The sequence below is a fragment of the Misgurnus anguillicaudatus genome, chromosome 12 (genome assembly GCF_027580225.2).
Source record: "Misgurnus anguillicaudatus chromosome 12, ASM2758022v2, whole genome shotgun sequence".
NCBI classification, from domain to species: domain Eukaryota; kingdom Metazoa; phylum Chordata; class Actinopteri; order Cypriniformes; family Cobitidae; genus Misgurnus; species Misgurnus anguillicaudatus.
Genome location: NC_073348.2, coordinates 30,427,970 through 30,453,666, shown reverse-complemented (window position 1 = coordinate 30,453,666; position 25,697 = coordinate 30,427,970). Strand labels below are relative to the sequence as shown.

The 25,697-nt window shown below is 36.7% G+C and overlaps 1 protein-coding gene across 2 annotated transcripts in view; it reads left to right on the top strand.

Annotated features, from left to right (window-relative positions):
• Positions 1–25,697, top strand: part of opcml (opioid binding protein/cell adhesion molecule-like) — a 176,969-nt gene that overhangs the window by 66,865 nt on the left and 84,407 nt on the right. Inside the window, exon 2 of one of the 2 annotated variants that reach the window (XM_055208256.2) lies at positions 8,209–8,284. In XM_055208256.2, coding sequence (XP_055064231.2) covers positions 8,209–8,284 — 76 coding nt within the window. Of the gene's footprint in view, positions 1–7,594; positions 8,285–25,697 lie in introns of those variants that run through there. The other variant, XM_055208255.2, reaches the window with a different exon arrangement.

Below are 25,697 nucleotides of genomic sequence, written 5' to 3'. Positions count from 1 at the left end.
CTATATTATCAGGGGTGTATAAAGACCTTTCATAATGAACCGTTATGTTTTTATTACTTTAGACCAAGACGTTTTTATCTACATACACAGAGGGTCCCCTTACATGGACGTCGCCATTTTGGGCCGCCATGTTTCTACAGAAGCCCTTAGTGGACAAACTTTTTGTCTCCGACAATGACATGTAGCTTCTCTATGAGTTTCAAAAGCGAGGGGTGAGCCGTGGACTGAGGCGTTAGATGCGATGCGCAATCTCACCGATGCCGCTATAATTTACACACTGCACCTTTAACTTCTGGTCTTTGTTTGTTCAATGGTCTGACTAGTGGCTAGACTGAACTCTGGAACAAATACCTTGTCGAAAATAATACATGTTTTGGTATCAAGACGAGGGGAGACGGCAATTGCCGATCAACGGTATGTGAAGGGAGGTTTGGCAGCCGATCTGTATTTAACATTGTACACTTCATATAGTACACATTTTACACAATAACATTAGCTATGATTCGAACTTAGGTAATCTACTTCAGTGTTGGGGGTAACACATTACAAGTACTGTGCACTACGTAATAATATTGCTTTTTTAAAGTAACAAATAAAGTAACGCATTACTTTATAAATGTGCATATGAAGAGTTTCATTGCAAAACAAGATAAATCCATTTTTTTACATTTTTGTCAAAACATGTTTATTATTATGTTATCATGTTATTATATTGTTTTCTGGTTCTACTAAGCTGTATTTTTTTAACTTATGAAGGTTTAAATCAAAACAAACCAACTGCAGTTGAATTGACATTAATTGGAATGCACAACTAAAAAATGAGATTTCTGAACAATTAAAAAAAACCGAGTTATCTCGTTTTGCCACGAAACTCTTCATATTAACATTTGAGTTACTTTTTTAAAAAAAGTAATATGAGTTACTTTTCAGTTTAATTAATTTTATTTTTTTATTTTATTAAACGTAGTCACATAGCCTGAGCGGGAACAGTTTTAGTCAGAAATGTAGATGGCAGGCCAGAGCTTGACCTTTTTGCAATGCAAATATGCAATTTCTGAAATGTAACCCAAAAGTAACATAAAAGAAACGCAAGTATTACTTTCCATCTAAATTAGTTACTTTTTTTGGTGAGTAACTTAATATTGTAATGCATTACTTTTAAAAGTAACTTTCCCCAACACTGATCTACTTGTTATTTATTTAGCTTGTTATCAGAAATTAACTACTATAAAAGGACTCTGTTGTTATTGATTCCTTGTGGAAGTTTATCGGAAGTTATGTTTGTTCCACGAAAGCAGTTTGTTTATGTTATTACTGCTGAAACCGTCTGTTTATACATAAATTATATATAATATATTTTTTGCATGCAAGCCAAAGTGAGGTGAGCTGACCCGACCTGACGCAAACCAAACCGTGGGGTATGTAATGGAAAACCGCCATAAATGATAGTGCCGTGGTGGGATAGTGCCGATTAAGGGGCGGTATTATTCCCTTCTGACATCACAAGGGTAGCCAAATTTCAGTGACCTATTTTTTCACATGCTTGTAGAGAACGATTTACCAAAACTAATTTATTGTGTTATGTTTGTTCCACGAAAGCAGTTAGTTTATGTTGTTACTGCTGAAACCGTATGTTTTTGCATTATATATATATATATATATATATATATATATATATATATATATTTTTTTTTTTTTTTTTTTTTTTGCGTGAAGAAACATTTAAACATTGTTTCTAAACTTAAATAATTGGCTACGTATTTAACTTTACAATTTAATTACTTTGTATTTTTCCTTGGTTTTTTGTATTTTACTTTGGGTTAAATTATCCCAGAAAATGTTAATATTTTGGGTTAAAACAATCCATTATAGTTTTCAAATTACAACCCAACGGGCTGTGTTTGTCCCTTTTTGCCACAATGCTGGTTCGAAAATAACCCACCATTTATGGGAAGATTGTATTACACTAGAAGACTTGCAACACAGCATACAAGTGCTTTAAGGTGCTTTTGTTAGCCCCCAGTCACGATTTGTTTTCATTAAAACAAAACATCAGAAACTGCTAGCCTTTTTGTTCAAATATATGTCAACGATTTTACATTTTGGGGTAAACTGTCCACTTTTTTATCCATGTGTCAAGTTCGTTCTAAAGGCAACAGCTCTGTATTTGCACGTTTGTAAGTCTAGAGCAGATGTAAAGATTAAACTTGTCTCAAGGTTTGCAGCCAAACTGACTTGTGAAGTGTGACAAGCATGAATGGTGCATTCTGGGATCAAAGAGTTGAGAATTAGGCTTGTTACTTGTCTCAGACTTTGTGACACTAATGAAAAGATTTTCTGAGCTTTGCTACCGTTTTGGTGCTAACAAAGGTCAAATGGGGGATTACTTTCTGGCCGGATATTTTTGGAGGCATGATTTATTTTGTAAGAAAGCTGGCCTTGGAAGAAAATGCCATGTGTAGATTAAATCCTGCCTTTTCTCTGTATTATAACAAATTCGATCTTTGTCAATTCAAGCACCGTCAACTGACTTTTGTTAATGTTTTGATTTGCTGCTAATCCAAAAATAACTTTCATTCTTAGTATTTGGTTGGTCCTTACAGCAGCTGCTAACAGATATTGTTTAATAGCAGAACACACAACTCATATCTTTGGTTCTTTTAATTAACAAATATTGCAAAATTATGCAAATTTTTTCATAGTTTTCTACAACAGATGCTGAGGTTACTGTTTTGTACTCATAATTAGGCCTAAAGTTTGAAGACCAACTACTTTTATTTCCTAGCAATACAGGGAATGTCAAAAGGTTTGTTTCCTTAAAAATGAACATTTTGCAGTTGACTCACCCCCAGTTTGTTCTTCTGTGGAACAGAAGCTAAATTTAGAATGATGATGCTGCGTTTTTGTTTTCTATAATATAAAAGTGGATGAGGACTGAGGCTGTTACTCACTATAACATTGACCTTGTTCACACCGTCAATCCGATTTTTCATCGGATATTTAGCAAGTGTGAAGATATTTAGCAAGGAAGATATTTTGAGCAATGTTTTTGAGCAGGTTTGTAACCAATTGAGGCTGAGTAAAAGATGACTTCATTTTTGGGTTTAAGTGTGACAATGCGCAGACAGAGATTCGTATGACATCAAAATACCGTGAGAGTGATTCAAAAGCAATTCACTCTCACTGCACTTTGGTGTCACACGCCGATCGGTCTGCACAGCACCGCATGAACACGAGCACACCTATTTCAAACACATCCACGCAAAGTCATTGCTATAGAAATCAATGCAGCTATTTTGGAAAATGAAAAAGCACAACTGGACACACAAATCAGATCTCAACAGTTGTGATACACTATGTGGACAGCTAGTCATTTTAATTGGATACAATATGTAGAAAAATCTGACAGTGTGAACATAGTTATTGTGCCTAACATCTTGTTTGGTGTTCCACTGGAGAAAGTCATAATTTTGGGCCAGCATACAAATAAGTATCATTTTCGGGTGAATATATATCCTTAAGTCATCATTAATTTAAACACTTGTACAAACAGCCATGTTTTTAGTGACATGGGGAGTGTGGAAGTTGCTTGCGTTTCGATTTTTATAAGGTGTTAGTTTGACACATACTGTAATGTTTATCTTCAGACACTGTGCAGACTGGGAAATTAACATCAGATGACAGATGGAAAGTGAGCCTGCATGAATAAGTTTTGAGTGACTCTAAATGCCAGCCCAAGATTGAACGTCAGATATGTCGGGCAACCAGCTGTATTAACCACTCGGACGTCTCCCTCAGAATCATTTGCATAATCATTTGGATTGATAATTGACATTTTCAACATATCTGAAAATGCTTCCCTCATCCTGAGTGATTTTGGCTCTCATTCCGATGATATAGCTGAATTAATTTTATCTGGCAGGAATGGAGTCAAATTTTGATTGAAAAGCTAAAGTGAAATGCATTTACCTCGGAGACAGTGGCATCTCTTCCGCACAGTTACCTTGTCGGGTAGGGTCTCCAAATGTGCAGATGCCAAAGATTTAGGTGTTGAAATTGCATGCTAATGTCCCATTTTTCTGCTCCAAATTGCTTTTGACCTTAAGGTTAAACATGGACATATGAAGTATCTTTGCATTTGATAAAAATTTAGTGATAATGAGCAAGATATGACATGCCAGAGTGCATTTATACTGAAGGTGTTATACCACACTAATATAGTTTGAAATCCATACACTGCTGGGTTAATACTATCCAGCTTGTTTTTACAAAACTTTTATGACTGATGCTTGCAAGATTTGTGGTATTATACTACTATTTAAAGGACCAGTGTGCAGATTTTAGCGTCATCAATCGGGGAGATTGTGAATTGCAACCAACGGCTAAGTCCACAGCTCACCCCTCCCTTTCTTAACACATAGATACGGTAGCTGTCACAGGACAAACACGTCATCGTCTGAGACAACATAGTAACAAAACACCCTCTGGTGACTTCCATGGAGACCCGGGTGAATGTATATAAAACGGCTTATTATAAGGTAATAAAAACAATACAGTTTATTTTATTAGGTGTTTATAGACTACTGATGATTTAGTTATGTATATTATATAGCATATTTGAACACCTGTCTATCAGCTAGAATTCTGACTCTCAAAGATCTGCCTTTAAAATGTCCACCTCCACTCCATTTATTATCCTAAATTAGATGCACCTGTTTGAGGTCGATAGCTGCATAAAGACACCTGTCCACCCCATACAATCAGTAAGAATCCAACTACTAACATGGCCAAGACCAAAGAGCTGTCCAAAGACATTAGAGACAAAATTGTACACCTCCACAAGGCTGTTAAGGGCTACAGGGAAATTGGCAAGCAGCTTGGTGAAAAAAGGTCCACTGTTGGAACAATCTTTAGAAAATGGAAGAAGCTAAACATGACTGTCAATCTCCCTCGGACTGGGGCTCCATGCAAGTTCTCACCTCGTGGGGTCTCAATGATCCTAAGAAAGGTGAGAAATCGACCCAGAACTACACGGGAGAAGCTGGTCAATGGCCTGAAAAGAGCTGGGATCACCGTTTGCAAGGTTACTGTTGGTAATACACTAAGACGTCATGCTTTAAAATCATGCATGGCACGGAAGGTTCCCCTGCTTAAACCAGCACATGTCCAGGCCCGTCTTAAGTTTGCCAATGACCATTTGGATGATCCAGAGGAGTCATGGGAGAAAGTCTGAAAAGGTGAATAACTACAGGAAACATTTGACCTCTGTAATTGCAAACAAAAGGCTACTGTACCAAATATTAACATTGACTTTCTCAGGTGTTCAAATACTTATTTGCAGCTGTATCATACAAATAAACAGTCAAAAAAATCATACATTGTGATCTCCGGATTTCTGGAAGATTATGTCTCTCACAGTGGACACGCACCCACGATGACAACCCCAGACCCCTCCATGATCTCCAAGTGGGAGAACTTGCAAAATAGCAGGGTGTTTAAATACTTATTTTCCTCACTGTATATGGTATTTTGAGCTAGAACTTCACATATGTACTCTGGGGACACCAAAGATTTATTTCACATCTTATAAAAGCCTTGTAAAATGTCCCCTCTAAAATGTATTAATAGAAACCAGAAATAAATAGTTTGTTTCTTTAATTTGGTGAATGTTTTGATAAGAAGAGATGTAATGTATAGGCAGAGGATGTCTGGATGTTCAGAAATGGGTATGTAATTCTAGATAATCCCATTTTAATAATAAAACTACAGCAGAAGGAAGGCAGCAGGTGATTGAAAGTGACTGCAGTTATATCACAAACACCAGCCTACGTGACCCATTTTGTGCCTGTCAGAACCTCAAAGCTTTGCAAAAGTCAGCAGCTTCGCGTTATTTCGTTTAGATGATGTGCTTTTGTTCTGTTTTCATTTATTCACATTATTCTTTACGTTTGTTAATATTAGCAGTGCTTGCTGAGCAGAACGCAATGCTCTTTCATTTTTATGGGTAGATATGCTTGCTATGCAGGTTATGGAAAGACCTTTCACTTACACCAGGACAAAGCATGAGTTTATTTGAATATGTATATTCATATAAGATGAAGACTATTGGTTCATCATGGAAATTAATTCATTCATTAAATGGTTGAATGGTCAATGGATTTTTTACATTGTGGCTAACTCTATCAGGTTTCAGAATTATTATAAACTAAAGGATATCTTTTCAGCTCATTTTACTGAGGTGCGGATTCACACCACTAATTAGCTAAACGGATCTGTGATTTGCTTAGGTCAGCCGAGTTTTAATTAAAAAGCAGTTGAATCAAAGCAACATCTCAAGCACCAGGTAGCATCACAGGAGGATGTATATTTTTTAATTAAATCTTATCTCATACCATACCTCCACTTGGCATGTTCATCATCATCATTATTTTTAACTTAACAATCTCTTGTAAATCAGGTATTTTAATTGTATTCTTCCAATGAACAGCAAGTGAAACTCTTTTTGTTCTCATTTGGGTATCATGCTGACTTCTAAACAGCAATCCAATTAAATGGCGAGCAAACTTATTTAAACTTATTTAAATATATTTAAATAATATCTCAATTCTCAAATTGTACTCCGATTGAATGGAATTAAATATCAAAAATCACATTATGAATTTAAACCAAATTAACAGAGCTCTGAGCTCTTCAAAGCAACAGATTTTCAGTGGCGGCCGGTGACTTATTTTTCAAGGGTGCACGATGCGAAGCTCGTCACAACATGTATTTAGCCTGTCATGTGTGTGGCTCGTCATGTCAAAATATTTGTTCTCACATGATGTAAACTTATGTGCATCATGCATCATGTCAAAATATGACTTCGAAAGGGTTTAAGAGACACTCGCGTTTGCGAGTATTTTGTGAAGGTAAGCGTCTCTTTTATCATAAACCCTTTTGATGCATGTGCACCAGGCATATATTTTGATATGACGCAATGATGCACATGGTTTACATGGTGCAACGAACACATATTTTGACACAACAAGCAACACGCAGCACTCCGAACACATATTTTGAATTTGCACCCCTCTGAAGAAAAGTTACCGGCCGCCACTGCAGATTTTTATCATATGATTTATAGTTAATAAATGTTGAACTTTCTTTCTTTTTACCCTTTTGCATGTTCACTTGTAATCTTAGAACTGAACATGTTGCCCATCTCTTAGTCAAATAAATGTAAATAATTTAATTAATTACAACGATTTTCATTGACAAATAAAAAATATGCAACTAATTGCATTATTTTGATCAACATGTATATTAGTAAGAAAGGTTATCTGTGCATTTTAGAGCATGTGTAAAAAATTTAATTTTCTTAAGTAATCTGTTTACAGTAAATTAAAAGATAGCGTGTTTATTTTTGTTATCATTTTGGCCATTATGTAATCACAATAACAACATCCAACTGTTGGAAAATGGATTTCCCTAAATATGTTCTCATTCCTCGTGCTGACCTCAGCGTGCGCTCTGTGTGCTTTTCCCAGCACGCGCTCACCCCGAGTTCAGCTCCAGTGAGGGAGCTGCGCGAGGTGATTGGCAGTCAGTTTCTTCACCTTTCAGAGCGCGAGAGCACCGCCAACCGCGCGCCGAGCGCGTTCCTCTCCATTTCCACAAGTGTTTTCTTCTTGCCTCGTTCACACAAACCCGTTTCAGCTGTTCGGTGTCCACGCGCCCGGCGTCTTCTGTCAGTTGCGGACAGTTTTCTGTTTCCAGTGAAGTACGTTTGAAAAAGACGAAGCTCAGAACGAGGCTGAAGCATCTTTAAGAGCGCGCGCATCTCTCTGCGAGCGTGAACAACATACGCGTGCCTCAGAAGACCCGTCAGCTCAGTGTTTCAGAAACGAGTCACCCGAACTTTCAAGGAATATTTAGCAGCAATTAAAGGAGGAATTTATTCATTTTTCTGTCAGGAACTGAGAAAAAGTAATAACCTACGTCAGGGGATATTAAAAGACGGAATACGAAGTGGACGCTGCGTTCCGAGAGAATTTTTTGCAAGCGTCAGATTTGCCGTTTGTGTAACACACGGGTCCGTCGCCACAAACGTTTTCTGTGGGAAGTTTCTGAGTTTTTTGACGGAAGAAATGGGCATAACTGGTTATTTTGTCATGCCGTGGAAATGCCTGGTGGTTGTGGCGCTAAGACTGCTGTTCCTTGTGCCCGCAGGAGTGCCAGCAAGAAGCGGAGACTCTTATTTAAAGGACAACATCACTGTCAGACAGGGAGACAGTGCCGTCTTAAAGTAAGTCAATTCACTTGTTATTCTATCGTTTATGTTATTGATAGTGTATCGGACTTCTCTCTGGCCCAGGGTTGACTAAATAATCTTATTTCTAGACAAATGGAAGCAAATTGTCAAACATGTCTGGTTTCATTGGTGAAATATGATGTATGTGATTATGTAGTGTAATTGATTAAATGTTTATGTTTTCCATAATTGTTTTTAGATCCTCGTCTTTAATTTGATACAGAAATAGAAGTGTTATTAATCTCGACGGTGTTTGCACAGCTATTTTTTTCTGCTGGAGTTGTTTTGGGAATCCATGGTGAGATGTGATCTGTCTGGTAATGTAATCAGCATGCAGTCTGGTCTATGTAATCAGCTTTGGTGGCCTATTTAGATGAACAAGTAGTTCATCAACAAATCAGATTTCAGTTAAACTCAATTCTCCTTCCTATCTTATTCAGTCGTTCTCTCTCTCTCTCTCTCTCTCTCTCTCTCTCTCTCTCCCCCCTATGCCTCTCTTCCCTGCTTTCCTGCTTTTCACCCCCTCCTCTCTCTTTCTCTCTCTCTCTCTCTCTCCTCATCCCTTTCTGCCCCCTCTCTCTCGTTCTTTCTCTCTCTTTTTCTCTCTCTCTCTTTCACACATACACACACTGGAACACAGTCATTTGTGGACGCACGCACACATTCACTTATAGCAGCATCATTGTTTCATACTTTCACCAGCAGTGTCTGTTCAATGAAGTTATATAAATCTGGAGAAGCAGCTTTTGTGCCTGCAGAGAGAAACGGAGCAAAGTATGCCTGCGTTTGCCCTGAGCATGGTACCAGACGCAGTAGGGGACGTTTTGTGTAGCATTAGACAGTGGCCTGTGGTTCTCTGCCTTGACACTTGGCTCCAGAATCCATTCCTAAAGAATGTGCCATTTTATCTGGAAGCAAGCTGCACAATAGTGGTGCGGACAGCGACAGTGCTGTAGATCTGTATAGATCCTATAGATAAACGTAGAGGAGTTTGATGCGTAAATTAAGCTCTTTAGAATAAGGACACAATCATTGGTACACGGTACTAGTACTGTATGTACGGTAGATAGATAGATAGATAGATAGATAGATAGATAGATAGATAGATAGATAGATAGATAGATAGATAGATAGATAGATAGATAGATAGATAGCATAAATTAGGTATGATGACAACATTTTCAAAAAACCCAAAGCTCAAAATCTCACATGACTAGACAGAGCAGACATTCTCATTTACAAAGATACCTGGATTGTAAAAATCCGTTGAGGATTGAGAAAGTTATGATATTTTTAATATTAGAAATCCGAGGAAAAAGGTATGGATGTCTATGGAAGCTGTGTGACCAAAAATGCTGCTTATTCATATGTTTTTGCTTATAATTTTCTAATTTTATCAAATAGTTGCATGAAATTTTAACAAAAGGTAGAATGTTGTTAGTTCTTTCAAATTAAATTATGAACATTTACTGTTTTAGTCGGAATGGGCATCAGACTTTAGTTGGAATGGGCATCGGATCCATGGTAACCATGGTTTTTGGAATGATGCCTGCAGTGGACGTTCTGACATGACGTTCACTGTAGTATATTACCATAAACTTAATATTCAAATTTTCGCGATTTATTTAAATACAATCTCTTTGCTGTGAACTAAAAACACCTCCGGGTTGAAAGCTCAAAATATCAAACACTTCCGGTGGTCAGACTTGATGTATTTATTGTCTTATTTAGTGAAAACAAACTACAACCATGCGACAAGGGCTGGATATTTCATAATCTTTTTTACACATTGTAAAAGTCCCGCGCGGGCGGAAACAGAGAATTTCGACGCACTTGCCCGCGATGTTAGCATTGCTACATAAATGCATGCTAGGGCTGTGATGATACATCGCGTTCCCCATTAAAAAGACCTGCCTGACATCGATTCTAAATCTCAAGGCTCCGATAAAATCACTATGAGTTTAAGTCGTTTTTAATGTGAATTTAAAAAAGCAACACGCGTCAAACACAATCATTCAACATATTTTTATTATCATGAAAATACCTGAAACAATCTAAAGAACAGCGATATAAATATTCTTTTAGACATTTCCTGGAATAGTGTTTGTAATGTTACTTCTTCTGTGGCACAAATGCCGTTTCTACACCAGAGCGCCCTCTGGCTTTTAGATGTGGTGGCATTTCACTGTAATTCATTCAAATTCATTAATTGAGAAAACGCGCATTTGCACGATTAATCGTCACTGCCCTTATGCATGCATACATACATACATACATATTTATCTATAGCTATTTATAGCTCTATCCATGATTAAGGTTATCTTAAAAATAGGAAAATATAGAGCTGTAACTTTAAGTGAATGAGAAAAATCTTTGTTTTGGTAAAATACCTGTGCTTGAGGTTGTTGAGTTCAATATTGTCAGTTATAGTTTACATATATATCTAAATCATTGTCAAGAGTTTTTAATAAACAAGCCAAATATTTGTATAAAATATTATCTATGTTTTGCTTAGAACTTTAATCTCACACAGTAATTAAAGCATTAATTGTCTTGCACACTGCCAGCACCGTGCCTAATTTTCAAAGATAAAGTTAAGTTTTGCATGCCAGAATATTCTTATCTTGACCAATTAGAAGGACACTAGGGATTGTATACTTATTTGGTGCATATCACTAACAATAAGCAATTCAAATGCTGCTTACTGTATGTTGACTTTGACTTTCTGATCTTTTTAATCTTTGAACTTGTTACACTCATTTCACATAGACACCGAAAACCCCTGTGCCTCATTTATTGGTCATTTGTTCATTTTAAGTCCTTCCACTTCAGAGTTAAAATGTGTCAATACCATCTGTCAACCCAGGGTGCTGCTTTCTCTTCCCTCTTTCCTAATGAAGCCATTTAAATACACTTTGATTTCTTTATATCAATGCAACAGAAGGTTTTTAATTCATCCACTCTTAATTCTTTATAATAGTTATTGTTTAAATATTTATGTGGCCTTACACTGTTTAGGCTTCAAGTTATATAAACCCAAACCAATCTATGAATTCAAATGCATTCTATCTATATAAATACAGAGGGATGATTCATTTCCAAGGCATCTTTATATTTTTTAGTTGTATGACTAAAAATGCTTTCATTGATGTCACAATTCAGAAGTCAACAAAAAGTAAAAACAGTTGCTAAAAATACAATATCCAGATCTGTAGTTTTTTTTAGATTGATCGCTGTGAATCACATCCTGTATTCTGCTTTCGTTTATGAGTGAAGTTTCCACATAATAGAGAACCGCTGAGATGACCTGTCACAACAACACCGTCACACGGATAGCAGAGCGCTTTGTACGCCCCAAACTTCACTATAGCACTGATCTGAATGGGGCTGCTGTTGTGTGCCTCTGCACACCTGGAGGTGTGTGGTGTGATTTATCTATCCCCCAAAGAAAAGCCATTTCAGCTCAGCCAAAGCAAATGAAGGGTGGCAGACTTTAGCCAAGCCAGAAGCCATGGTTTCTGCCTGAGAAAGCAGACATTTCTAAGACAGCATTTCTTCTCTTTATGTGGTTTATGGGGAAACATGCAACATTGTGACGAGGTTTTTAAATGTTTAATTTTTTGTGTTTTTCAATGTGGACATCAATGAACAGAATGATTGGCAGCATTGTGTTGTGAAGGTACAGCACAGTGTATTGCCATAGTGTTTTAAAAATACATAAACTGCAGTGATAAATGGATGGGTGATTGTCAGTGTCTCGATGTTAAATTATTTGAATACCGACTGAGGTTACAGTGCATAATTTAACAGCAACACCTCTGTGTGTGATCCTAATTTTTTGGCTTATTATAAGTGATAAAAATTCAGTAATACTGTAAATAGAAGTAGTGCTGCTGCTCATCAGTTGGTGGTAAAAGAACCAAGTAAAAACCATAAAAAGTGCCAACAAGGATGTAAAACAACTACTGTAGTATCTTTGTTCTGCTGCTTTAGTTATTTTTTTTAGTTATTGTTTAGCATTAATTTGTAGTTTATTTTTGGTTTCACAGTTTACAATATTTGGAAGCTTAATTATGTGTTTTTATTTGTGTTGAAAACAGTCACACTTGTTGGGCTTTGAACTTCAAACCTTCTCTCGTAAATGTTACTGTAGTACAGCTTTTGCTAATGTTAGTAGCGTTTATAAACAGAGAAATACTTATAGATTGAATGAATTTAAATAATATATTGCGTATTTTGTATTGTATATGTGTAACTTATAGCTTGGATTTCAATATTCAGGTATTTGTTTTAAAAGAAATGTGCAATAAAAACAACTGAATGAACAGATCCCATTCAGCAGTTCGGTGGTGTATTTTTAGGTGTATTTCTTAAGAAACAATTACAATAGTCACTCAGGAAACACGTTTGTAGCCTTAAAAACAGTGTTAATGCAAGAAGAGCTTTAGGGAGTTTTGTTTGTACTTAATTAAAGGAGAGGATAAAGCTGTCAGTCAGAGCATCGCAACTCAGAAATTCAATATCAGCCATCCACCCTTATTAGTGAAATCATTGATCATAACCTGATGCATTAAATTAACATTAAAGCTTAAGGGGGTGTGCACACCAAAGCTTTTACGCCCGCGGCCGGCTTATGTTTTCAATTATTTCCAATGGAAGTACTGCGTTTTTCAATAAATCTAGCGTTTTTTTTTCCGCACTGAAAGCCGATGCTCTGCATTTTTTTGCGCTCAGCGCTAAGGGGTTGTGCACACCAAAACTTTTAAACGCGGCTGAAAACGCCTGAAGGACACAGATTTCCAGCGGTTTTTTTAGCTTCAGCTGAGGGCTTTGGTAGCTGTGATACTTAAGCTGTGTGCCGGTTGGTTGCTGTGGTAATGTCCCGCCCCTCCTCCACTGTGATTGGACAGCCGTGTGAGAACTGACATTGACGAGCGGAGCTTTTCACCCAAAGTTGAATATTTTTCAACTCTCAATGCTCAGCTTTGAGTGCGGAAAACCCGCCGAGTGATGGTTTTCAGAGCGGAAGAAAACCGCTAGCTGCTGGTTTATTTGAAAAACGCCGTGCTTCCATTGGAAACAATTGAAAACATGCGCCGGCCGCAGGCATAAAAGCTTTGGTGTGCACGCCCCCTAAGAGTTGAAAAATATTCAACTTTGGATGAAAAGCTCAGCTGGTCAATGTCAGTTCTTGCACGGCCATACAATCACAGTGGAGCAGGGGTGGGGCAAATATTACAACAACCAACCGGCGGATCGTACAACGATAAACTAAGCAAAAGTATCACAGCACCTAAAGCGCTCAGCTGAAGAAAGCTTGCGCTCAGCTGAAAAAACAGCTGTCATTCGATGTCCTCCAGGCGTTTTCAGACACTTTTAAAAGCTTCGGTGTGCATGCCCCTAATTCTCCTTCTTTTCGAACCGCTAGTTTAAGGGGGCATGTACACCAAAGCTTTTACGTCTGCGACTGGTGGATGTTTTCAATTGTTTCCAATGAAAGCGCAGCGTTTTTCAAAAAAGCCAGCAACTGGCATTTATTTTCCGTGCAGCAAGCCGGCACTTGGTGGTTTTTCCATGCTCAGTACTGAGTAGAGAGTTCAAAAAATTTCAACTTTGTTTGAAAAGCACGGCTGTCCAATAAACATATCACATAAACATCCCAACAACCACAGCATCATCGCAATCAAAGCGCTCAGCTGAAGAAAGCTGTCAGTCAGCTGAAAAAAGCTGGCAGTCTGTGTCCACCTAGCGTTTTCTAGGGATGCTCCGATCAGTGCCCCCTGGCTTTTGGATGTAGCAAGCATTATCGGCCGATCGATCGGAGCATCCCTAGCGTTTTCCGTCGCGTTTACAAGCTTTGGTGTGCACACCCCCTAAGTCAGCAGGTAGTGCAACTAGTGTTATGAGCCAGATCTATTAAAACAATAAAGTATTAATACACACAAAAAATGCTGGTTTATTTTCAACTCAGCGTTGATTTAAAAAGGGACAAACCCAGCCCTGTGACTTTGTTGCCATGTTTTAATGCAATTATACTTTATTATATGCATTTTTTATTAAAGTATTGTGTTTATAAGAGGTAAGCAGTATATTTGTCAAAGTATTGCCAAAATCTCATTATAATCGCATTATGAGGATGCATGTAAACATAGTGAATGGGTTGAAACAACCCAGCGGGTTAGCTTCATTCCTTTTTGACCCAATGCTGTGTAAAAAATAACCAAGCATTTTTTAGTGTAAAATACTAAAATCAGCATTGTTTGTTTGAGAGGCATTTTGTTTTATTATACTGGAATCAATTATTAAGTTAATTCAGAGTCACAGCAGGGTTTCTTAATTTTGAAGCTGTTCATATATAAAATGTATTTTGCACGTTTGGATAGACACGGAAATGTACAATATCAATGTATTGACATGTGTTTAAATCTTTACGAGTCCCCTAAGAGCTGGTTGGATCTGATTTTGATGGATTGCTGTTAATACTCCAGGTGAATACGTTTAAAACTCGGATACAATCCCATAGTCCAAACATTACGCAAATGAGATATGGCTTTGTGACAAGAATAAGCCAGTCATACAGTAATTAATATATAACAAAAAAAAAAAAGGTTTTTCAAAATGATAATTGATTGCCTATTTTATTTGAATTCACAACTGCAGTAAAGTACTGATTGTAGAATTAGTTTGAGCTCTAAACAAATAGCAGCGTGGCTAATGGAAATCAAACAGCAGAAAACAAAGCACTACAACATGTTATTAATTGAAGCGAGGGTGCTTCTCTGAAGCAGGCAGGATGATGAAGTCTTAAGTGGACGCCCCCTGACCCGACTGTCACAGTGACAGATGGTTGAAAGCTTCTCACAATAGTGATCTCCCCTATCAACATTTCAGGGCTTGGGATTTCAGCATAGTTTTTAGCAGAAACATGACACAGTTAGCTTTTGTTATCTCAAACAATATTTTAGCTGTCTGACTGCGGTGCAGCTTCTTTTGCATACAACTGAGGCCACTTAGTGACTATGTTTATAATCCTGTGTGTTCTGTTATACTGCTAGGCAGGTATGCCATTAAATTGTGGCTTTGTCAATGGCGTACTTTGGTCACCACTAACTGTTAGATAATGACTAATCTAAAGTGCTGTGATGATGCACTCCGCTGTTAAATTATGGATTTTAGCAAGCGTTCTGAAAGGGACTCTATTGCCAGGAGATCTTAGGGGTCAATGATGTTATTGTTCATGGTCCACACTGCTCTCATTTGTCTGCCCTGGAATAGCCATCTTATAAAATTAGCACAGGAGCAAGGGCAGGCCACACTATCTCTGTAATGCTCCAGCAGCCACTGTCATATGAGTGCAGGTTTTAAGTTAATGCTTCCCATAATTTGCAATGATCTTATTCTCTTGTGTGTTGAACAGTCTTCTGCCGGTGTAGAGGTTTTGCATTTATCTAAAAATATTTTCATTTTCACAAACTCTTAACATTAATTCTTTGTATTATAGCAATAAAAGAAGTGAAAGAACCAAGCCGGCACAACAACAAATTAGCAAACTGTTCAGTTAAAACAATTGACATTGTTGTGAATCTTTTCCATTCAGAGCTGAATTTGTTATTCTAGAAAATGTTCATTTTCATCAAGAGAAGAAAAGGATGAATGAATCATTCTCTAGAGACAGTGTTGTTGTATATTCACAGATGGCTGCTTCTAGATAAATTAAAAAATACTTCTAAATTGAGTCATTTTTGCTGCACAAATCTTACAAAATCACAAAAGGGTTTTCAAGGATATAACCATTTTGGTTGTATTTGGGTAACAGTGTAAACCCTTAAGGCCGAAGTATGGTCTGTATTACACGTACGCGAGGGTCCAACATGTGCAGTGCACATGTCGCAATTTTCATCATCACAGGGTTCAGGGTTTGGAACAGTATGAAAAAGTAATTTCCAGGTCTAGAAAAGTATGGAAAAAATAAATCAGAGTATATGAAAAAATATTTACATTTCCTATTGTCCCTGTTTCGTTTTCTAAATATTAAATTAAGAATTTCTAAATGCATATAATAATAAATATATTGTCACTGTCCGATGAAAACCACGTATGTCCATTTTGCCGATTTTTAGATTTTTCAGCGGATTGAATGTCCAAGTTCATTTCCGTATACAGTATGCTTCACATATCTAAATGGCCAATAAAAAGTTGTGAAATCATGTCATCTGATTTTCACGTATATCCATTTGGTGTCAAAGCTGTCAATCACGCCGCGTATCTCCCACCCTGTGAAAGCATCTCGCCGGTCTCGTGAAGTTTCATCGAAGCTCAGCACTGGATATAGCCGAATAAACATAGCCTAGTGACACAATGACTTTCCTTCATCGAGGTAAACGTTCCCCCCCGACGCCAGATGTACATCTAGGAGTGACAAAATTACAGCAGGACTGTGCAAATAAAATATCTGTCTAGCATTCCCATGTCAGTGTATTGATTCATTGTCCCTTGATAGTTTGCAAGAGACATTTAATACATTTATAATTAATATTAAATAAACTAAGCGTATTTAATAAGCTAAGACATATGCTATTTAATAAACTGAGCGTATTCATCTGTCAATATGAAACGCGACTTGGCCATTCTAATGAATGATCGGAAGAACCCGTATCGACCACCGTTACTGTAAAATATGCATACATGTCCATTTAAACTCAATTTTGGTCAAATGTGGATTATATCATTACACTGGAAAGAATATGGTTACATGTAAAGATGCCGTACCAAGTATGACAACGCTACATTCAACTGCTTTTGATATACAGTGTTTTTTCACTTCCTGGACATACGTAAGTTTCATCGGGCAGCGACAATGTGTTATATACAGTATACAACCGTTTTTTCGTGCCGTTTGGATTAGTGTGCCAGCACTGCCAAAAGATTGTTTTTACACTTGATCTGCTGGAGCTCTGCAGTGATTGGTTGTTACGTTTTTAGGCGGCAGTTGCCATCTCAGCACCCCTACCTCAAAATGGTTGACTAAAAAACACCTGGAACATTGTCCTTGAGTTTTACATTTGTGTGTGAACTTCACGAAAAAACAAAATGGGAAAATGCAAGTTTTCCGAGGGCTGGCTTGCCATCCTAAATATAAAGCCTGGTTAGCCAAAGACTTAATTTTTGAGGATAAAAAATAAGTCAGTGGTGAAGTTCGCCCAAAATGAAAAATTGTTATTTATTCACCCCCTTGTCTTTCAAAACCATAAGCAGTTGAATTTTAAAACAATTTATCAGAAAGTTAAATATGGTAGTCCAGTATGGACAGGGCCGGAGTGGGACTCATTTTCAGCCCTGGAGTTTCATGCCTTAGACCGGCCCACTTTAGTTCACGACTGACTATTAAAATAATATCTTTAAACCCTCAGTAGTATAAGTCTGCAGTATTGCACTGTTCTCCGCAGCCTTGCAATTCACTGTATTTTTCAAATATATAATTTCATATTCCGTGCAAATGCAGTAAACAATAATACCCTACCATAAGACCATAATATTACTAAAGTAAACTTATTCAAAAACTAAAAGAAACAAATGTGTTTGTGTTTTCCTCTATATTTCTATTTCTAAAAAATGGTGAGTCTTGAGATTAACTGTTGGGTTGATAACGTTTGGAAACCCCTGATATACAATACAGAAGCAAGATTTATAAAGTATGCATTGGAAACAAATGGAAAAAAATCTGTATCTTTTTTTAGATCATGTCTATTGCTAAATAACGTAGGCCTACAATGTGTTAAAAAAAGAAAACATCATGGATATACTTTTGAAACTACTTTTTTTAAATAAACTAATGAGTTTTGCATCAAATAGATTTTTGTTCCTCTTGCAATAAACGATGAATAATGTCTATTCATAGAGAATTCATCTATGACTTGGATAAAAAAATACGTTTTGTAAATTATTTTCCTTTTGGCCAGCCCGTTTGTATTAAGACGTGCTCAAGTTTATTTTAAACATAGACGCGCGGCCGGCGAGCGCACTCAAAAGAGGCGCTCAAGTTTATTTAAAATATAATAGACGCGCGGCCGGCAAGCGCACTCAATATAGACGCGTCTGAAACAAAACTCGTGTTCAAGTAAGCGCTTTGAAAACCAGAAGACAGCGGCACGTCCTGCGTTTCCCATGCGTTTTAGATGTCAATGAACCCTAATGCAAGAATTCTTCCAATAATTGGTCGGGACTCGGGACACAATCAACTTGTGCATAAAGCGTCGGAGACATCTCTCAACCGCAAATACGTCATCCCGGTGGCATGACAACACCGGCCCTCGTGGCCAAAAAACAGACCGGCCCACCGGGAATCCTCCCGGTTCTCCCTATGGCCAATCCGGGCCTGAGTATGGAAGTCCAAAAATTTGAGCCCGGAAAAGTATGGAATTTTGAAATGAAAATTGTGGAGGAACCCTGTCATCAGAAGAGTGTGCATGTAAGTCGTGCATTGAATGTAATATGTAACCCATAAGATGCATTACATTTTGTTGCAATATGCATAAGTCGAATGTCAAATAAACTGTGAGCATAGGTTCATGTACACATAAAACAGACTATACTTTACACTGTTGTTTGACTGGGATGAAAAATAGGCTAATTTAAGTAACATGCTTTATTTTATTGAGCTTTTTGACATGGTGATTGACTTGTATCTAGAAGGTCACTGGTGGCTTTCCATCTTCTTCTGTATCTGTGATTGACGTAGAGTAGATCAAAACCTTGTGAATATTATTGACGATTCATGAAACAGAGAATCTAGCCACTGGGATTCAGGCATGCTGATCTGTTGTTTGGCATATCAAATATTAATGCTTTTGCAGTTTTTTTTTTCACTTCACTAAAGCAAAAATATAACATGACATTTCCTCAGTTTCTCCTTTGTAAAATATGTAGGTCATGTATTTGGCTACATTTTGACAGTTTAGTTTCTCTGTGAATTCAGTTTTATTTTAACAAGCATCCTGTTTATCCTAATGTGTGAGATAAACTGAAGTCACAGAGTTTACAAAGCTCATTTTCAGTCTTTGTAGTGCTTATCGCTACAACAAAGTGAGCGAGTCAGTTTTATTGTAATAATTTAGGATCACTCTATTTTATATATTTTTTTCCTTTGATTTATATGCTCGATGTAATCCAAGATTTGTTTTCTGCCAAGCTTTAAGCGCTATTATATTGATTTTGCAAAATTGCAAATGTAACAACATAAAAATGATTTAACTGCATGATATTACTTTATCATTGGATGTCTCATTACACTTTACTTTGGAATTGACTCTCAGTAATGTATCCTCGAAAACATTCAAGAGCTTATATATATTTTTATGTTTTAATTTGACATTCACGCTGACTTTCCACCGCACAGTTTACTGTAAGTGCCTAAGGCGTGTTTTAAGACAGCAAGCACACTTTGATGTGCACTGAAGCTTACAGCTCAGCATTGACCAATATTGACTAAGTGAGAATAGCTAGGCTGTTGAAGGCTAGGTTTGCCTATAGGGACTTTAAAAACATTCACACTCTAAAGCTTTGATTATCTCTTAAACATACTGTCTGATATTTCTGATGCAATCCCCCAAAAGTAAAAAAGCTTTAAATTGCCTTTCTTTAGTATTGATTTAATAGACTAGATAAGTACAGTCTGTATTCATAGTTTGCTGAGTTGACCTTATTTGGTTTACCTATTTTTTTCTTCTGTGCATGTTTAATGTAAAGAACAGTAATAAAACAATTCCTGCATAAATTGATTATGATACTGTAAATTTAAAGTGTGTATTGACATTGACATTGTATGATGAAAAGGCCAGTGAAATGATAGAAATTAGGCCTGTAATAAATTTACATGTAGCAGGTGAACATACTGTATATTTATTTATGCAATGCACATAGCGTGCTGTGCACGGTTGGCTTGGCTTATGTCATATGTCCCGACTCTAAATATTGTTTTTTATCTATTAAGTTTTTAGTCTAGTGTGGAAATAAGATGGGCTGATTAATTTGCACTATAAAGACCGCATCCTTTAGGAGGATACAATGAGTTTAAGTTCATAGTAAGTGGCACATACAGAAGTCATTAAAGGCCATGCTTGATTATTTTTCTCTCTTATTTATTCTTATCTTTTTATGATCTTGACAAAAGTATTTTAATCAAGCAAGATATGTGAAATAATATTGGAATATTATTGGAATAAGTGGAAGGTGAAATATGTGACCTCCTGTGAAAACCCAGCTAAAGTAATTTTTCGGTAATTTATGTTTTTTTGTTTTTTTACATAAAATCATTAAAGTAGAGAACATTTGGTAAAAAAATAACCACTTTATATCTGTAATACTGCTGAGTGAGACCATGTCAAAGATTTGATTAATTTTGTTTTCAGAAAATCATGTTTTTAAAACAATCTCACATTTAACCCTGCATCAAAATTAAACTAACATTTTCTTGTGTCTTATATCACATAAAAGCCGAGATTCTCCCATTCTCCTGCAATATTTATCCCTTGCCCTGCACTGATCCTTAATATTATGGTAGTTTTTCACTTTCTAATGATAGAAAAGAGGTTTGTGAACGAATGACATAAGAGTCACCATGTGTTTCTTTGCCTAAAGTAAACACAGAGAGGATTAAAGTCAATGTTTTATCAAGCCAAGTTTGGGTATTTTTGCACAGAACAATAAAGCTTAGTGTCAATAAAATCATTAGTATTTTTCATGTATAAATAAAAGTATTGTATATTGAAGGCTTAAATTTTTAATTAAATATTTTTTACTTAATTTAAATCTGTCATTCACAGCAATAATCACAAATTACTAGTGCTGCCTCACGATTAGTCGCGACTAATCGTTTGCAGAATAAAAGTTTTTGTTTACATAATAAATGTGTGTGTACTGTGTATAATAATTATGTTTATATAAATACACACACATAAATGTATAATTTTAAGAAAAAAATATTTATATAATAAATATTTATATTTATATATAATATAGATTATATATAAATATAAACATGTATATACACATGCAAATGTTTCTTAATTATATACATGCATGTGTGTATGTGTATTTATACATAATTATTATACACAGTACACTCACATATATTATGTAAACAAAAACTTTTATTCTGCAAACGATTAGTCGCGACTAATCGTGAGGCAGCACTACAAATTACATAATTGTGTCTTTTTTATGGTTATGACTACTTTGACTCTAAGGGCTCTATGATACACCTGGCACAATGCAGTGCAATGCACGACGCAAGTGTCTTTTGCTAGTTTCAACCTGACGCAATTATCATTTTCACATTTATCACCACGTTGTTTAAATAGCAAATGCATTTGTGCTACGCCCAATTTTGCGCCCATGGGCGTTCTGGTCTAAAAACGGGGTGTGTTCAGACACATTTTTGGCGCGTTGTTATTTTGAGGCAACTAAAATAGACTACGCCATTGACCAACTAAAACCTAGTCTAAAGTCAATAGCGCAATATTGTTTTTGTTAATTAATGAGCACGTTAGTAATATGCGCCTATAAACGGTACGACAACGCGCGTTTGCTTATGGATGCACAGCAGCACATAAAGATTTAAATTATGAAAAATCAAAGGATTAAAATGTAAAATATTATTATTGAGTCTCTTGGACATAAATGAGGACCAATTATAAGACTTTAGAAGAAGTAAAGAGCAGCTTCACATGTAGCCTGTTAAGTAATTAAATGTTTTGCTTTAAACACATGCAAATATTGTTTGTTTTTTTAAATGCTACCCCACGGATTTATTGTATATGATGACTTTGTACCTGTGGATATGATGAGAGAACCGTTTTTAAGTAATGCTTTTCAAAGCACTCACATCCGCTGTTTTAATACCAAAAAATAACAGTTTCAATACAAATGAAAACAACAAAAATTTTTAATATCAATCTTAAACTGGTGGTCGTCTTCCTCCGCTTAATTTTTCAGTTTACAAATTCCGCCATCTAAATAGGACATTTGCATGGCGCCAGCGCAACTGGCTTTTAAAGGGGATGAGAGCTGAGACTCTCATTGGTTTATTGCACGTTACGCCCAAAACATACCCATTACTCATTACGAGAATAGGAACAACTTTTTAGGCCGTGTGCTTGGCGCACCAACCATTTTTCCCGTTGTAAAATTGGCAAAAGTGGCATCAGACATGCCCGTTTAGACAATGCGCTTTAGACAATGCACTTAGATCTTTAAAATAGGGCCCTAAATGTCAAAATTAGATTACGCAACATTAGCCGGGGTTTTACAGGCGGGGTCACACATACAGTAGACTCTGCAATACTTTAAACAACTGCACTGCAATTTTGATCTTTAAAGGTAATTTGTGCACATGTAAATTAGTCACAGCTCTAGATTTGGTTTTCTTTTCCGCTCTTGTTTTACAAGTGTTGATTTTTAGATAGGATTGTCTTCCTTTAGAATATGTGGTCACATCATGAAATCATATCAGCATTGGTTTCGTGTTCTGAGGTTACGTGTAGTGACTGCTGAGGGCAACATCTTCACGGCACATACTGGCTGTGTCTCACTGAGAGAACGTGTATTGTGCCCCGTGTTATTTAATTGGACTGTACAGTTTTGGTTCATTACAATTCTGAGTGAATTAGAAAGTGAATTAAAGTGCCCATTCAAATGAGGCCAATGAATTTGGAGAGATGATAAGACGGCAGCAGCAGAAGCTATTTCCTTTAACTTTGTATTATTCAGCAATTTGGAATTGGCAGACATTGGTAGCTGCCTTGCAGTTAAAAGTAATTGTGTATTTTATTAAGTTACATGAAAGATTAAATTAATAGTTGTCTTATTAATAGTTGAAGTAAAGTTAGTAATTGCACATTTGTTTAGCAAAAACTGGCCATACTTTTTTGGCCAAATGTAAGCTTTCTAAAATGTTGCGTTACTACTGTATATTTTAGTAAACCCCAGACTCTGTTTGCCTTAAGCCATCGTGATATGCATACCCAAAGCTGAATCTCTGAACATTTTAACGCTTGGGTTCAAACCCACAGCAGAAATTCTGATAAAAGAGGAGTGAACCGAGGCCTGTCTGTGCAGTTATTCAGGCATAAGCAGACTGCAGAGATCTTCCAAAGCCTGTCAGTTTTACCTGAAACTCTGCTTGCTCTTAATTCTCTCTTTAAGCTCGACTGGATCTCTGATTGACCAGGAGCATGCGAAAGAGAGTTAGAGATAGAGAGAAGAAAACACTAACCGCTAGCCCACTTGTCTAGATGTCAACAGTTGTTGGTGAGCAGAAACTGCCCAATTCTTAGAAGATAATGTTTGCTGGTTTGTTTATTCTTTTGTTAATACAGGGCAGTTATTGTAATGTTTTTCAAGGTTTTTTTTACAGCTTTGAGTGCATATCTCAGATAGAGTGTATTTTATAAATAGTAAAATTCCTATCCTGTGTTTTGTGGCTTCTCTATAGACCAGGGCTTTGAACCAGATTGTTTCCCAATTGGTTCGTTCCGAACAGAAACAGTATTTTAACATTTACGGTTTTCGGTTCAACCCTAAAATTGACGTTCCTGAACTGGTTAGAACATAAAATAAAGTCCTGAACCGGTTAATAGCGTTCCATGTCAGCTGTGGGACATACAAATTAGTAGGCTGATCATTAGGACATTAAACTTAAATTATTAGTCTACATAATTTTCCTTAAAGCAACACTATGTAGTTTCCATGTAAAAATGACTTACAGCTCCCCCATGTGGTTGAAAAGCGCAACAGTGCCTGGTATCAGACACTCTTCTGCAGGCTGGGGGAGGCGTGGGGCTGTGTGCTCTACCCTCCACCGCCACTCTCAGCGTGTGCTTGTAGCAGCTAGGAGGCTGCTCAGGTTCCAGCAACAGTACAATTTGTCCAGTTAAAAGTTGTTCTATCACTGAAATAATTTTAGAGACATTATTTAAAGGTAAAAAACTACATAGTGTTGCTTTAAGTCTTTATCTTGTGATCAAACATTAAAAAAGGCTACATTATGTAAGCGGCATAACTGTAATTCTGACATGCCTACATTTGTTTCAGCATTATCCATAAATTAAGAAAAGGACAATTTCTGCCATGTCGTTTATTGGCAAACAACTTCAACAAATGTTTTTATTAGAAAAAGAATATTGGTATAAGAATATGTGGTATTTCAGGCAAGAACAGAAAGATTGTTTGCTTGCTATTTGAAACGCGTCTCTCCGTGTGTGCACTTTTGAGTGAACTTAAACACGCGCACACACACAGACGGAGGACGAATTCCAAAGGCCGCTTTGGGAAGAAGATGCAGCATAAACAGTCACTCCACATAAAGTGAAATTATGTTGTTTATCAGTGCTTTATTCGCCAAATGTATTTTAATGGACTACAGTATGAGACACAGTAGCGCAACTCTCTCAAGTTTATACATCAAGAGTTCTGATCTTTGAAGGGCATAGGGATAATCACATTTGATTGGAGTTGGATCGGTTGTGCGTCTGTGCGTACAGAAAATTTCTCACTTAAGTGCCTTTTTGCAGTTAAATTGTTTCAATCACTTAAGTTTTAACATTTGCAAGCCTTTGAAACACTTGCAAATGATCAACTTTCATCCTATTTTAATTTGCGTATTAATCCGCGAATCGCCTGCGGGCCAAACCGTGGGTCGTGATCTGTATGGATCACGGATCAACAGTGATCCGTTACACCACTAAATAGTATTTAAAAAACAAACATCTTCAGATACTTGGTAGCCAACAATATTTACCTCTTATAATTGAGCATTAGAAACTTGGGCTTGAGTAGGCAACTTGCTGGTGGCAAGCTTCTCATTTTTCTGATGAGTCAACGACGACCGGAAGTGAACTTCACTGAGTATTGCACAGAAATCTTGTCGAAGAACGAAAAAAAAAACAGTATTAACTGGTTACCATTATTTTAAATAAACGATTCTGTTCCGATACATATCTTTTTTGAAAGTTTCTGTTTCGTTTCTGTTCCTTGTAAAACATCAAACGTTTCTGGTTTTCGTCTTCGTTCCGTGAACCGGTTCAAAGCCTTGCTATAGACATCCGTTAATTTATGTAGATCAATCAGTGTACAAATATGCATTTGTTTTAGAGCAAATAAAAGTGTTGCACTGCAACTAAGACAAACCGAATGATTTCCCTGCCCTTTTTGCTGACCTTTTAATACAGATTTCTTGAAACCTGTCATTTCAATATGAAACAGGATGAGAACAAAAGAAACTCAAAATGCAATTTGGAGGAATAGCAATTGCTTCCTCACCAGGCTGAATGTGCATGCACAGAGCATATCATATCAAAGTCTGGTAGTGCAAACCTTTGCCTGTGCCTTTGTTTTATAAGAGGTGCAAATG